The sequence below is a fragment of the Diadema setosum genome, chromosome 19 (assembly GCF_964275005.1).
Source record: "Diadema setosum chromosome 19, eeDiaSeto1, whole genome shotgun sequence".
In the NCBI taxonomy this organism is placed as follows: Eukaryota; Metazoa; Echinodermata; class Echinoidea; order Diadematoida; family Diadematidae; genus Diadema; species Diadema setosum.
In genome coordinates this window covers 31,121,912-31,138,483 of record NC_092703.1, presented here as the reverse complement: position 1 = coordinate 31,138,483, position 16,572 = coordinate 31,121,912, and the positions used below count along the sequence as shown (strand labels likewise).

The 16,572-nt window shown below is 38.6% G+C and overlaps 1 protein-coding gene across 1 annotated transcript; it reads right to left on the bottom strand.

The window, feature by feature from the left end:
- Nucleotides 1–5,361: 5,361 nt before the first annotated feature.
- LOC140242425 (uncharacterized) lies at nucleotides 5,362–14,741 on the bottom strand. Its single transcript, XM_072322161.1, has 8 exons — nucleotides 13,110–14,741; nucleotides 12,604–12,772; nucleotides 11,701–11,892; nucleotides 10,194–10,362; nucleotides 9,280–9,434; nucleotides 8,012–8,114; nucleotides 6,585–6,705; nucleotides 5,362–5,397 (listed from the first exon to the last, which is right to left on the bottom strand). The coding sequence occupies exons 1-8, from the start codon at nucleotides 14,739–14,741 to the stop codon at nucleotides 5,362–5,364; spliced, it is 2,577 nt and encodes an 858-aa protein (XP_072178262.1).
- Nucleotides 14,742–16,572: the final 1,831 nt, after the last annotated feature.

Genomic DNA, 16,572 nt, shown 5'->3' with positions numbered 1-16,572 from the left:
ATGTACACATGAGATTATCAAACTCAAACTAACTGTGACAAAGCTTCAAAATGCACATCACATATAAATGCCTGACACATGGGTGTTAGGTAGAGAAGACTTCATTGTACTACCCATAAAAGACAACACACGTAACGTGAATCAAACATGGCAAATTCATCCAGCATACGCATACTGTCAGAGAAATGATAAATGTATGTAGAGCACAAAAATGCTGGCCAATTACATGTACAGGCAAGCTTATGCACTCAGATGCAATGTTACAAATACCCATCTGAAAGTAAAGGGTAATAAGTGTACGTGAGAAGATACTTAAGATGACAGGTATCACATGTACAAAATAAATTTCAGTTCTTCAAGAGTCAAGAGTATGCTGGCACACTTGAGGAAGACATAGCTTAAATCCTGAATAAATTGCAATTAGCCATTCAGTAAAATCACCTCAATTGACATAAACAAGAAGACACCATTATCAGTGTGTTTCCAGAGAGAATCCGATAGACCCAGAATTTGTAAACCCGCAATTAAATACAGCGCTAATGCAGACCCGGATTGTTTCCACAGAAAGCGTATAATCAGTTAGAATCTGATTCTACGCCTGTACGCAGTTGTGACCGGATGTCTGGACAGTTGGCTTAGTGCATTGTGGGTAAATAAGCATCCATCATGATGGCTGGTACGATTTGCCAATCGATGCATTCAATTGCGTTTTGGATGGTGTTTTTGCAGTCTAGTTTGGCACTGTCTGATGAAATATGGTCTAGTCACTGGTGATTGATTTTCAAAGATAATACTTCCGGGTCATACCGCCACCTCATATCAGCTGTATCGGGTTATTGAACCCAGCATGTTTCCACAGCACTGAAACGGGGAACTAACCCGGAAAGAACTACCTCAGGGGACAGTTACGATAATCAGAATTTTTGTGGCTATTGGAATCTGAAAAATCCAATACTGGTGCGTTTCCACAGGCTGTTCTATCGGATAGAATAGACCCGGAACTTGGGATTCTGTAGAAACATGCCGCAAGGTGCAACAGCATGAGAGCAACACACACATTGACATCTTTGGGTTGATCATAGGTCCTGCAGCGTACAGAGTACCACATATTATAGCATAGATCGTAAAGTTTGATTTGGCACTGTTGGGACACTTTCCAGTGTCCTTTGATTCAAGGCCTCACTTAAGAGTATGTAAACTACACTTCAGATATGAAATATATATGACCAGAGCTTTGTTGTTCAAGGAAAGAGCAAATTGTTAAGTATCAATGGATTTCACTTTTGTGTCCAAAATCTTTGACCTTTTATCTCAGAGTGCAAATTATATTAAGTTCTTGGTTTCATAAAAAATACCCCAGTGTACACAGTTTGAACACAATACACATATGTAGTTCATGTTTTTGTTCAGTTAATGACATGAAATAACACAAGTAGCAATACAGAAAACAAAAATTATCTGTAATACATGCATAACTCCAGGGCCCAGTTTTATCAAAAGTTATAATCGATTACAAATTTCCTCATCACACAGGCTGCCATAGACTTACCATGGAAATCAACTATATAATCAATTGTAACTCTTCATAAAACAGGGCCCTGCCCAAATAGGAGACAGAAAAAGAAATTGTGTATTATCCACCATACAGATTGTATATCTGCCACATTTATTGCGCAGAAGTCTGATAATGCTCCAAACCTGACAGGAATAGAAATTGCTTCCATCCTTTTGTAGAAAACCCGTGTGGTAGCCATAAAAACATGGCAAGTAATGTCTTTGCATAGAAACCATTTTCTATGCGCAGCATAGGGTGTAATTCGTTCATGCAATTTCATTGGCTTTGTGCACTGATGTTATTACATACTGTACCGCCTTCTGGATCTGCATTAAACAGATACTGCAAAGCTAGAAATTAGACAAATAGAATGTTTTCTCTTTCTGCTGTGTCTCTTTCACTACATTTGAGAAGAATGAAATATTGAACTAGCAAAAGCAAACTCATATATTAACCTCTGATGTGTGTTATTACAGCCATTGCTTGTTCATAAGTGTATAAATACTATAAATATATAGAGTATGTTATACACATCAATATAGGAAACATAAAGCAAGAGATATTTTGCAATTCCACACAGATATTTCTTTCATATATAATCTCTGATCATCACAAAAATAAATTCATGGCTGGTGGCAAAGAAAGAGTAAGTGATTGACAGATTCAAAATTGTGGTCACATCATACACAAAAACATCACTTTTTCCCTGCATGTATAATGGCTAACCCTCTTACGATAATTGCAGAGGGTATCCTGAGGCATGATGGCACTACATGAATATTTAAATTGGTTTCCTGTCCACCAGGTACACTTCTTTGACAACACCTTATACCAGTTTACCCACGACAGGTGAATTCCAGACGATCAAGGTCATGATGTTATCCATAAGACTGTTCTGAAAGTAGTACAGTGCACTCGCATAATAAAGCCTGACAAACACGGTATATCACAATTGTCCATACAATGAAGTGAAAATTTAAGTCTGAAAATTATCATCTACATGTCTTTATGTACTTTGTTGTGTGGCTACAATGAAAGTTTAATATGGGGAAAGAAACCCACTTGTCCCGGGGACTTTGTTAAAATGGTAGTTGCCTGTACCCCTTCTTCCCTATGTACAATCTACAGCCAACCTGAGCTAATATTGTTAAACAAACAATAATTGGGATTATGCATACCTTTTTACCTATTTTCAGTTGTATGTCATTAAAGGGATCAATTTTGAATAAATCAGAAAATGTATAACCATTAATATCTGTAAAGAACTGGAATGCAATATTGGTACAGTATTCATCGCATAATCGGGCATCTGATAATCGGGAACCTCGCTTAAATGACATACGCTTCCCAGAAACATTTCCAACGCACGTTATTTTCACTGGATAATCGGGCGGGGACCTCTGATAAACGAGACAATTTTTCTTCAAGCACTCTTCGATTTTGTTGATATTTTACACAAAAAATCTACCAAAATACCACAACAATATTTCAAAGATTCCCTATCAGTTTTTGTTTACATCGAACTTACAAAGCAAGCTTCGGACTGGTGTGTTTTGACCTCCGTCCATCCAGTACACGTACATTTCAGCTTGCTGCCCGCCTTCGCTTTTCTGTACATGTGTATATATGGCGAGCTAGATCGCTACATAATTGACAACACATGTACAGTGCAGTGATCGCGGTAAGTAAACAATCAAGCCGTGATGATTGAATGATTGAAGGACTTTTCATTGACGTTCCCACATTAGTTCTGGGTAATCATTTCCCATGGTTGTGGATATGTATTTATACGGAACGCCCTACGTGTCCAAGAATTCTACAAATGTTTGAGAAAGTGCTAGCTTCTAATCCACATATTTTGTGTTCAAAGAGAGGTGACAGAAGAAGAACCCGGTTGCGATTACTCTACATCATTGCCAGAACGCAGGGAGAGCTAGAGGGTCGCACTGAGGGGTAGCGTGGTTGTGTATTCATGTACATGTACAGTACGTCAGTATGAATGTGTGTGTGTGTGTGTGTGTGTGTGTGTGTGTGTGTGTGTGTGTGTGTGTGTGTGTGTGTGCACTACATGTACATGTCGTATGCCGTTAGTGCATGGTGAGTGCTCATCGCGAAATCGGGCACCCCGCTTAAAGGGGACGTGTTTGCTACTCCCAACCTGTCCCAATTATGCGATGAATACTGTATCACTTTCAGCTCATTGCACTAATAACAAATCTCTTCCTCCATAATCATAGCTTGACAAAGTATGATGTCATAGCGATTCACCACCATGGAAACTGGCCAGAATATCTGTGAACACCATGGCTGCTCACCATGCTTGCACCTAGTTCCGACCTAAGCTTTAACAAAAGATTGTGACGACATCATTTCGATAGTCTATATGAGAAATCCTGCCACAATGTTTATATTGCCACAGGCATATCAAAGTGTTAATCATTATTGAGTTGTAAATACCATATCCCAAAGCTGGCAAGGTGTTTGGAATTATGAGTTAAAAACCAACAACAACAAACATCACACTTTTATAATAAACTTTCAAATGGAGTTAGCATTACTGTTTTGCATGACTGTTGAGAGAAAAATGGCTCCATGGGCTCACTCATTATTAAGCACATGACAAGGTTTCGTGTTGCTGCAGCTCTTCAAAATGAATTCAAATCCTTCATGTATAATAAACTGTTTGTTATAAAAGTTCTATTTTCTATTTTCAGTGTAAAGCAACTTGCATTTCTGTATCACAGAAAAACAACAAAGGCATACTTCAAACAAATAAATATGTTGTGCTATTTAACTTTGAGCAGTGAATATGCTTATATGAAAGGAACATAGGAAAGCTACAACTCTGGTATGTTAACAATAATATGCCCAAAATAACAAACCCTGTCTCGTCAATAATATCTCCAACTGCACAGATCTGACAGATATTCTTACTCATGATATATGCGTATGCGTATGTATGTCTGTATGTGTTTCCAGATATCTTACTATGTCTCCAATGTACTGTGTTAATGCTGCAACAAAATAGCTGCATATGTAACTAATGCTTCAAAGAGTTTAAAACTTACATCAAAAACAGCAATCCCTTTGGCAGATAAATTTAGAAAAATAGATGACTAAAAGGGCAGTCAGCAGTCATCAGATGGGTCCTTCTATCTCCCTGAACAGTCCTCCTCTGATGGCCACAGAAACAGGGGTATCATTCCCTTCAAAGAATGAGGTGCTATGATGAAACACTCCCAATTTAACGAAAGGAGGCATTCATTTTTAAATCTACTGATAAAGTTATAGTGAATCCTGTTCATCCTACATTTCTTGGTTTCTGCTATAAACACAAATATTTATAGGCAAAGAGTGTATTATCAAATATCAAGGCAAAGGATAAGTAGTGATCTACAACTTTGTGTTGTCTCAATGGAAGACAAACATACATGGAAGACAATCACAATAAGATATGCTAGAAGTCTGTTTTCATATATCACATAATTTAATATCTACTGAAAGACAGAGATTAAGGTGACTTCCAATCGATGTATCAAGGCAACATCCCAATTTTAGCTTCATCTTGAAGCATTCTCTTACAAGCTTGTTGATAAGTAGACTTTTGCATTTTGCAGAGATGCATGTCATCGGCACAAACATGACGTGTTGGTTTTGAGATCCTGTTGAAGTCGAGACTCATTGTATAATGGTACGGACTTTGATGGTCCAAGCGCCAGATAGAGATGATATGAGCTGTAGAAAAAGGACATTTCATGCCCAAATTTGAAAAGTAATGTCCATCAGGACAGGGAGCGTCACCTGTGTCAAGGGATCCGGTGTGATGATAGCAGTTTGCTCCTCTGTAGACAAAGAGAATGAATTTGTAAATGAGACAAAATGAACATCTCTGTCAGATTTTAAAATGATAGAGCTGCGACAGTTTTACACTTGTACATTATTGTACATTACATATGTAATGAATCATCAGCTGTACGTTTTGTTGAAGACTTGGCTTTATGATATTCAAGGCTCATCTGAAAGAGAGTATAATATGTTGCTGTAAGACTACATTTTATGATACCCATTCTTTTCTGGGGCAACAAGACCTCGTATCTACAAAATGTCAAATGTTCAGGAGAGCAATAAAACATGGCAGCCAAAGCACTATATCAAATGGGACAGACTTTCCTTCGACGTGCCATGGTTGTTTCATTTTTTAGGTATTACAGAAAAAGACGGCTACATGTGGGATTTGGACAGGGCATCATTTAACTGATTATCTGATCATTACCAAAAAAGTAATTTTCACCAAATTTGAGATACAAGCTCTTGTCAACCCAGCAACAATATATTTTGGACATATCTCTGACATATCAATAATGTACAAGTGTTTTAAACTCCTTAATGCATTGGCAGCATTTAATCAGCATGGTTTTGGGAAATTTGGTACTTTGCATTAAATGATCTCTTTCCACATGTCAAACAACAGATGAGAACTCTGCAATCAATCCATCACAACAAATTCATCCACCATTCATCCTAATATTGATAATGATGAAAATAACAATGATAATCATTATCATCATAAATATGGCATAATAGTACAACACATCAATAGTTGTTGCCTAAAACAACAACATACTCTGTCTTTCTAAATACCCTGTTTTTATAAACATTGTACAGAGTATTCACTTGGTCTTGTGCCGCTGTCAGTTGAACTGCTGTGTACTATGAATACACATTGGTAATTTATTCTTGAAGACAGTTTATATGCATGGCAAAATCTTTGCTTTTCAACAACCAATCTCCACAGATAACACAAAATTACATAAATTGTAACTACTTTCTCAGTTTGTATAACATGTCTAAATAACACTGAAGTTTGAAATTTAATCCAAAATAAAAAAAAAAAACCAAAAAACAAAACAGAGACCAAGTTTGCCAGTGAGGGCTTCTGGCCTACATGCAAACAGTAACATCATTGGCTATATAGAGGACAACAATGAGGTGGTCTGGGACTACGGCCCATGACGGGAGTCCAGCATACCTCATACTCTTGATCCTTGGTCATCAGCCCTTCAATGCTGACCACTTGGTACTGTTTGGCCTTCATTTGACCGAGGGTCTTCCTCACTGGCTTCAGGGTGTGACCAGTTATCTCACCCCGTCTGCATTTGAACACAACATGCCAGGACGTGCATCAGTATAGTGATTTTTAATACTACCAACTTGAAATTTTATCTTTTGGAGCAAAGCTTGTTCCTGAAGGTAAGAAACCTTATGTCAGGCTTGCTGGACAGAGCAAAGACTTACATATGCACACTGGATCTCATATAAGAAGTGTATTCAATAGGATCAGATGAATGTAACACCTTGCAAATACATTATGACAAATTTCTTTTACTATGTGCCTATATATTTGGAACAGTTATTTAAAATACATTGCCAATAATCTTTCTCCATTAGTTGCTATATGAACAGTGGTGATGCTATTGTTGTCCACAAATTTTCCTGAAGTATATTATATATATCACAGTCACTACTTGATGTCAATGTCAAACCCTGAAGGGTGGCAGCATTGAGACTATTGGTCACAATTAAATAATATTTTCTGCTCCCAAAATAGCTGCAGCCATAAATACCAATGCCAACTTAGCCATGTATGAGTGTGTTAGGAAAAATAGTTTTCTTGCAGCTTTAATACTTATCAACAGGGAAAGACAGTGGTGGCATGGAGGACACATTAAAGGACAAGTCCACCTTCATAGACATGTGGGTTGAGTGAATGCAGCAATATTAGTAGAACACATCAGTGAGAGTTTGAGGAAAATCGGACAATCCGTTCAAAAGTTATGAATTTTTTAAGTTTCTGCTCAGTCACGGCTGGATGAGAAGACTACTATAGCTTGTGATGTCACATGAGTACAACGATATAAAGACAGCATAAAGAAAATTCAACATATTTTCACTTTCCTCGCATAACAAAAGAACAGCCGACTTCTCTCTTTCAGAAGGCAAGGGGAATAAGTCAAAGTCAAAGAAATGTGCACTTTATTCAAAAAACAAAGTTTTGTGAAATTCTCTTTTTATTTTCCATATACCATTGTATGCATGGGACATCATACACTGTAGTAGTCTCCTCATTCAGCAGTGATTGCGCAGATGCTTTAAAAATTCATAACTTCTGAACGGATTGTTGGATTTTATCCCAAACTTTCAATAATGTGTTCTACTAATATTGTTGCGTTCACTCAATCCATATGTATATGAAGGTGGACTTGTCCTTTAAAATGATCTCTGCACAAACTCTTCTGAACGATTTGCTACAAACTAGCTAATGCTGCTGTGTCAAACATGAGGTCTTCATTAAGTTTTGGCTAACTGTTGCTGTTTGAGTAGTGTGATACTGTGTGGGTGTGTTTAGTTGTTGTTTATTTACTCCTCTATCGTATTACACATATGCGACTTCCTCACCTGAGAGCTTTGGCATTGGATAGCTCCATGCTGGGATCGAAGATGAGCAGTCTGGTGGACTTATCCTTCATGATGTCACAACCCACCACCGTTCTGCTGTGACCTGCAGAAGGGAAGGAAAATCAGAATACCACATCAATAGAACCTGTCATCCAGTAGATCTCATTCATTGGTATATGACTCTCACGTCTTTGACAGAACAGTGGTCAAGTCTTCAGTGTATTTATGTGGTACTTAAAGGACAAGTTCACCTTCATAGACATGTGGGTTGAGTGAATGCAGCAATATTAGTAGAAAACATCAGTGAGAGTTTGAGGAATATCGGACAATCCGTTCAAAAGTTATGAATTTTTTAAGTTTCTGCTCAGTCACGGCTGGATGAAAAGACTAAGTAAGTTTGTGATGTCACATGAGTACAGAGATATAAAGAAAGAATAAAGAAAATTCAACATAGTTCCATTTTTCTCGCAAAACAAAATAACACGCGACTTCTCTCTTTCAGAGGGTAGAGGGAAAAATATTACCCTTAACATATACGTCAGTAGCAAGTCAAAGAAATGTGCACTTTATTCAAAAAGTAAAGTTTTGTGAAATTCTCTTTTTATTTTCCCTAACTGTTGTACGCATGTGACATCATACACTGTAGTAGTCTTCTCATCCAGCAGTGACTGCGCAGATACTTAAAATATTCATAACTTTTGAACGGATTGTCCGATTTACCTCAAACTTACACTGATGTGTTCAACTAATATTGCTGCATTCTCTCAATCCTAATGTATATGAAGGTGGACTTGTCCTTTAATTAGAAGTAGTTCAAGAGCTATCTCTAGGGTGAGCTTGTATCACGATTCTTTCAAATGAATGTGAGAGTTGTTCCCACTTTACAAAGCAAAATATTACTTATATATTCAATATCTTACATAAACTGGACTTTACAGATAGTACACAATATATCAAAGGGATATTCAATAATCTTGTAAACTTCCTCACTTGCAAAGTAAAAGTCTTGTTCATACAAGAATTTCATTAGTCGTACTTTGATATCAAATCACTCATTCTGATGAAATTTGGTACAGAAAAGGAGGCTCAACAGAAGAGGACTGCTGTCGGTGCAGAAAACTTTCATCAGTTGGAGAGGTTGTACAATAGGAGTGGACGAAAGCTAGCCAGCAAGTCACTAAAAGTTGGTAGAAGCCCAAATCTCCTATTGTAGAACTACTGCCTTTTCAACTCTTGGGAACCTGATGCTGTGCAGGACCTACATGTACCTTCATGCTGGAGGTAGAGTGGTAACTTATTGGATCTCCCAGAGCCATCCATGCTGAGCAGTGGTGGCCTGCCAAAGTAGTCCCTGATCCATGCAAAGAGACGTGGATGGGTACCATTCGGGCCACTGGGGGCGTGGAAGTCGTACAGCTTGCACCTGTTGGACAAAGCACTTGCTGGTGAATTATTTGAACAATGAATTAAACACACACACACACACACAATAATACTAATACTAATAATAATAATAATAATAATAATAATAATAATAATAATAATAATAATAATAATAATAATAATAATAATAATAATAATAATAATAATAATAATAATAATAATAATAATAATAATAATAATAATAATAATAATAATAATAATAATAATAATAATAATAATAATAATAATAATAATAATAATAATAATAAAAATAATAATAACAATAATAATAATAATAATTATAATAATCACATGGGCAAACAGGAGTTTACAATAATAGCCATCTTTTACATTGCATGATACAATGGCAGGGTTACATTGTTCATGATGTTGGAGTGACACAGGATGTACAACATACATTTGTTACATGAATAGCGCACAATGAACAGGTTCCATATAAATTTCAAGCGAGTATAAGAAAAGTGCTGTATAGCATATATACAGGTCTGCACAAACATGAGACTACTAAATCTTGGTATGGCAGGTCAAATTCAGAGACACTTTGCAGGGCTGTCTACTCTTGGCAATGTGTAATAAGAGTGTCGGCTGAATGCAAGATCGATGATAGTCATATCTGAATACCCTGAACCTTGCTTTTAAACATCTAAAATCAGTTGCTGCTTTTATGAAATATAGGGGCGAGGCTCGCAGGGTAGGATAGCATATAGACATGTGATTGTGGCAGTCATGATCCACTCACCTGATTCGAAGTGCTGAGAGCATCGCCACAACCTCCGTCGCTCCTATCCACTTCCTGGTGTTATGAACTTTGCCCTGCAGCTGACCCCGTCCCTGGACATCAAACCCCTTGCTCCACGCATCCTCGATCAGGAGTTGAATCCGCGGTATGGATGGAATATCCTTTCTCCCTGTAAAAGCCAGCATGGGGGAATGTCACAGCTAACAATTGATAAAGATATCAAATGGAATGTGAATTTTCTTTAATCTATGATTATCATCAGCATCCTGTTTGCATACAATATCAATGGCACTTTAAAGGACAAGTTCACCTTCATAAACATAAGGACTGAGAGAATGCAGCAATATTAGTAGAACACATCAGTGAAAGTTTGAGGAAAATTGGACAATCGATGTAAAAGTTATGAATTTTTAACATTTTTGTGTTGGAACCGCTGGATGAGGAGGCTACTAAGGCTCGTGATGTCATATGAGTACAACAGTATAAAGAAAATGTAAAGAAAATTCAACATATTTTCACTTTTTTCACATAATAAAAGAGCACTTGACTTGCCTCTTTCTAAAGGCAATCGATGGGAATAATATTACCCATAACATATGTCAGTAACGAGTCAAGGGAATGTGTACTTTTTTTTAAAAGATGAAATTTTGTGAAATTCTCTTTATATTTTCCTTATATTGTTGTACGCATGTGACATCATACACTGCAGTAGTCTTCTCATCCAGCGGTGACTGCACAAAAACTTCAAAAATTCATAACTTTTGAACGGATTGTCTTATTTTCCTCAAACTTTCAATGATGTGTTCTACTAATATTGCTACATTCTCTCAATCCTTATGTTAATGAAGGTGAACTTGTCCTTTGAGGTGGTGGTCTCGAGAGGATTACATAACCCAAACCCAAGGACTGTTATAGATTATTTCCTACAATCATAATTCAGTTTTAATTCTTGTGTTATAAATAATCATCAATAGGAAGCTTCTAAACATGTAACATAACATAAAAGCAAGTAAAATGAAGTGAGTATTAATTATTTTCATGCTTGCAAACAACAAGAGCCTTAAAAAAAAAACCCACAGAAAATGTGAAGCAATTTGACTTGCAATATGGTTATTAAAATATTTGATCAAGCAATGCACATCTGTCAGTTCTAGCAACCCATTCATGCTAAAAGTTAAATTCCTGCTATGCTCTGCAAGTTGAGAAACACAGCTTCAATCTCGGGTTGTCAACATTTGCGGATCAAAATCAGGATGGTTTCACAGAGCAATCAGGTCAATACTTTCACTGCAACAGGCAATTACAGTTCCCAAATCAGGGAGAACTTAACATTCTCTTATCGGGACCTGAAGAGATATGCTTTTTAAATGCCTCATGTAGAACTATGGAGAGGTGTTAGACTTGGAAATCTGAATTCAAAAGCAAAATATCAAAACAAAAACCAACAAACTACCGAAAACACAAATAAATAGAAAACACGGTAAAACAAGGAATTATGTTTCCATACCATTAAATACAACTTGTCTGAACTGTGGGTCCTCTACCATGGCAGATAGCAGCATCTGGATGTTGCGGTATCCACATCCCCAACCAACATCACCTGCTGCTGAGGAGAAGTGGTCCAGGTTGAGAGACAAGCGCGCAAATGAGACTCCGTGTACCTTGCTGTTATAATACTCCATCAATTTAGGAACGATACCTGCATAAGGTGTGTCACAGCATCAAAGGGCAAAGAGAAGGAAAAAAAGTATGGTTGTATAATTATGTACAGTGGACTCCCGTTATAACGAAGTCCTCGGGACCGGCAGTTTTCTTTCGTTATAACGAAATTTCGTTATAACCGAATGAATAAACAATAAAAATACATAGAGTTGATAATGTTGCGGCCCTAAATTTTATTTCGTTGTAACCGGAATTTCGTTATAACCGTGTTCGTTATAACGGGAGTGCACTGTACAGAATTCTGCTTTCAGCAGGGACAATATAATTCTAATGCAGAAACCATTTGTGTAGACCTGCATGGGTCATTGAAAAAATGATGTACATGTATTCTCACAGAGTGTTTCTTGCATTTGGACATTGTCATACACGTAAACACGAACACATACACACACATGCACTTTGCAAAATTATTTGAACATGATGAAAATCTGAATAAATAAAAGAAAAAATATTAAAAAATTGTTTTTAGCCTCAGCTCAAGAAGTGGTAACCTGGAACTTAACTGGCACTCAACCATCATCAAAATCTTATACGGTAATTGACAATTCTGATTATTAGAGATGTACAGAATAACTGATGATAAAGAGCAAGGGCTTTGCCTGTTAATACAAGCACAGAACTTGACAGAACTCTTTGACTGTGAAGACAGATTTAAGAGAATATATTTCTGCAATTACGTGAGATTTACCCGTCGTCCGAGTTTGTCCACTGTCAATCCCGGTTGCCATGGACTCTGCCAGCTCAGCCCTCTGGGCGTGGTACTCAAACGGTGTCAGCTGACCCTGCCACACTTGGCGTGATGTATTTCTTTCTGACTGACCTCTGAAACTACCCCTTCCATCAGTTCCATACTTCTCCTTTAAAAGACGAGTAAGAAAGTTTGGCAATTTAATTCTATACCTCAGATAACCCAGAAAATTTCTGTGTTCAGAATTAAGAGATGATATATTATAAACAATTTCAAATAATATCCTTCCTGAATAACTGTTTCAACAATTTGTAAAACCATAATGAATTCCAAATAGTCTGTTCATCCTGAGTACTAAGTAGAGACAGTTACTACTGAGTAATAGTGGTGGAAATAGTTCAAAGTCTGGACTAACATTTACACATGGGTACTACAATCATGTCATCACGACATTGCTGAGCATGAATAAAAATGTACTGTGATCTTTTAAGAAACCTGTCACTGACCTGCAGCTTTCTGAATTCCTCTTCCTCTCTCGCCCTCTGTTCTTTCCTCTCCTCTTGTAGTAACTGCTGAGCCAGCTGCCGGTCAGCCTTCTCCATCTCACTGATCCTGTCACGACTATGTCCTTGTCGGCTTCCTACTTCCTTTCCCCCGTCTGTCAGCTGGTCGGTGAAATGCCTCTCCACGTGGGCATTCATTTCTTGAGGACCCAGCCCGGAGAGTCCACACACAGGGCAGCTAATCTCCTCCCCTCTATCGGCTCCACCACTTCCAGGTCCCTTCACAGACTCAGTAGCCCCACCCACTGCCCCCTCTGGATGCTCATTGTTGATGTGCGTACTCAGAAAATTGGGATCGTAGCTCCCAAGACCACACAGCGGACAGAGAATTGGGCTGTCCACATTCTTTGCACTCATGCTCAGGCTGAGTAACGTTGGCTTCTTAGGGCTGCCTTTTGTCTTTTGTGGCAGTGGATGTGACTTGGAAGGGGTGGACGTGGCAGAGGGATTTATGCCACTGGTGCTGGGAATGTCATCAAATTCAACCTCATCAGCTGCTAGGGCATCTTCAATCATCACGTCCGCATCATCCCCAATAATGTCAGGTTCTGAGTCATTCGTGAGACGCTCAACCCATATCCCGCTCTCTTCTCGCTTGGTTTCTTTCTCCTCCTCCTCGGGAGCACTTCCTGTTAATGTTCTCAGCAGCTTCTTGAATGGGCTGCTGGTTTCACTCCTGACACTCCCACTCTCGCTCCTCAACGAGTTGTTCGTATCCACCGACTGTTGGCTGCTCCGCCGCTCAGGAGGAGGTCTTTGGGTGTCCTTGGGGCGGACATCCGGCTCCTTCCTTCCCCGCTTCCTGTCAGTCTGCTTCCCCTCCTGGGAGGCGCTCCTCTCCTTTGAACTCTGGCACTCCTTGAAGCCATCACCCTGTTGAGGAGCTGCCCTTCCCGCCTCCAGCCTTATCACCTTCCTCTCCTGCAGGTCCTCCCTGGCTTCATCCACCAGACGACATTTGGGTTCCTGTGCACTCTCCTTACAGGAGTCCTCCTGTGATCTTGTCTCATCAAAGAGATCACCTGAAGCCTCGCTCACTCCCGCAGATTCGTGAACATCAACACTGCCCTCTTCAGAAGATGCGACTTTGCCCACTTCACTCGCACTACCATTTTCAGCAGCCACGTCAGCATCTTCAACACTATCAATACAGTCCATACTAGTCCTGTTGGCTGTTCCCAACTCCGACAGATTTCCGTTCTGATGCTTCACCGACTCTGACTCCCCAAAGTAGTCCTCGATATAGATCAGAGAGTCTCCCTCACACACCTCTTCCCCCACTACTACCACTGTATCACTAGAGGCAAAGGGAGCATCACTTATGCAACGCTGACTAGTCTGCATGGCACCGCGATTTTGTGACTCCTTTGAAACATAAGGACTGAGGATACTCCTGTGGGCAGTATTTATATGAAGAGCCAACTCCTCCACTGTCACCTGGCCGAGGTCGCAGAGAGGGCAGGAGCCGCCATTCTCCTCATGGTCCAGCAGCATGTGAGTTCTTACCTCAGCCTCGCCTACAAAACCTTCCTGGCCGCATATCTCACATGTCTCTGGTCCATGGCTTGAGCTCATTGTCATTCAGACACATGAACACAGTGCAGTTGAGCTTATGTTGAAAGAATGAACATTAAAAAAAAAATGAAATGAGTTGAGGAGAGACTTTTAAACATACATTACCAATACATATTAGAAAAATAACTGCAAATAAAATTGTTCTTTTAAAGTTAAAGGAAAAATATTCAAAATAGATACAGTTAACAACAATATTATTCATACCCCTGGGACATTTTTAGTTTTGAGCAGATTTCTTACAAATGAAGGATGGAGTGATGGTGATTGGATGTTAACTTTTTACTCTTATTTGTCCTCTATAAATTGACACTAATTCCAGTTTCACCTCATTTGCATAACAATAGAAATGTTGATATATTTGGATTTGAGCCTTTACAAAATTATTCATACCCTAATGAAACACTCTTAATATCATTGAATATCATTGAATTTTCAGAGGACAGTCATGAAAGTGTTCTTGTGTTTGGTCACTAAGTTTGTATAGGTCTCTACCAATGCATTTGTTGTTCTTTCTGCCAAGAGGACCTCCATTAGCTATAGATTTTTAGAGTGTCCATGGCAACATGTGATATCTATTATATTCCCAACTCAGATTAATGATTGCTTCAAGAATGTAGAAATTACTTATACATTGGAGCACATTTACTGTATAAAATGCCCCAAAACATTAGTTGCAACATCAAACCCACATATTCTGCACCTGGGTTGGGCCAAGTAACTCTGAACTGACTGTTCTTCTTGAAGACATTGCTGTAATAACAGTCTTTTGGAAGTCTTCTGCCGATAGTCTGACTCTATTATTCTTGAGATTGTTCTGGATAGCTTTGATGGTGATCTTTGGGATGGCATTGTTCCAATGCTCTGGGTCTTGTTGCCATAAAGCTTTACCCTTGAGCTCTAGACACAGCCAAAGAGATTCGTCACAATGTGAAACTGTCCATTCTTGAAACTGTACATAGTTGATACTGAAACTACAGACACTTATGACAAAGAGCATTCACATTCCTTTCTCAGTGAACAGGCTAATTGGTTAGCAGTAGTACACTGAAAGACCTTTAAAGACATGTCTGTAGTGATCTGAGGTGGTCAAGAGTCAAGAACGCCTTTAACAGCATACATCCCAGGTGTGCATTTTGTTTAGTACAGAGCAGAATCCTTTGAGGTGTGTCCAGACGTCAAATTTGTCACCTTATTTGCCATGGAGAGATTGCTAAAGAGTGACAATGACCTGAATGTCTCATCAGAGACATTCCAAGAGCATCTTGAGCAGGAATAGATCCAGCTTATGTTGAGACAAACTCTTTAAAGCAATATATTCAGTGTCCAGGATTCCATGAACAACTACCAGAAAAGAGTCTCTCCTCTGGCAGAGACACAATTATGTAGTCTGGTATGGTATTTACAAGTAAAGGTCTCAGGACATTACTGTTGATGTTTTTGGGTAGACAAACTATTTCCAAGGTATTGAATTATATGCATTGTAGCTATAGGGATCACATGTACACAACATGGACACTCTGAAACCCAAAGTTACTTCAAAATACTGGAGGTCCCCTTTGACAGAGCGTAGACCAATGTCTTCTGAAGACCTGCACAAACCCAGCTGCCAAGCAAAAGGACTCTTCCATGTTGCTCTAATAAATAAATCAATGAAAAAATGACAGTGTTTTCATAAGGGTATGAATAATTCTGTAAAGGCCCAAGTTCAAATATCTCAACATTTCTTTTGTTATGCAAATGAGGTGAAACTGGAATTAACATCAATTTATAGAGGACAACTATGAATATAAAGTTAACACCCAATCACCATCACTCCATCCTTCTATTGTAA

Bases quoted from the DNA above. Each gene is read 5' to 3' on its own strand.
- LOC140242425 (XM_072322161.1), bottom strand. From the start codon at position 14,741: ATGAGCTCAAGCCATGGACCAGAGACATGTGAGATATGCGGCCAGGAA. The intron at 10,363-11,700 runs GTATGGAAACAT...TGGCTTTTACAG, and splicing joins CAGACAAGTTGTATTTAATG to GGAGAAAGGATATTCCATCC. The intron at 5,398-6,584 runs GTATGCTGGACT...CTTTGTCTACAG, and splicing joins CCAAGGATCAAGAGTATGAG to AGGAGCAAACTGCTATCATC.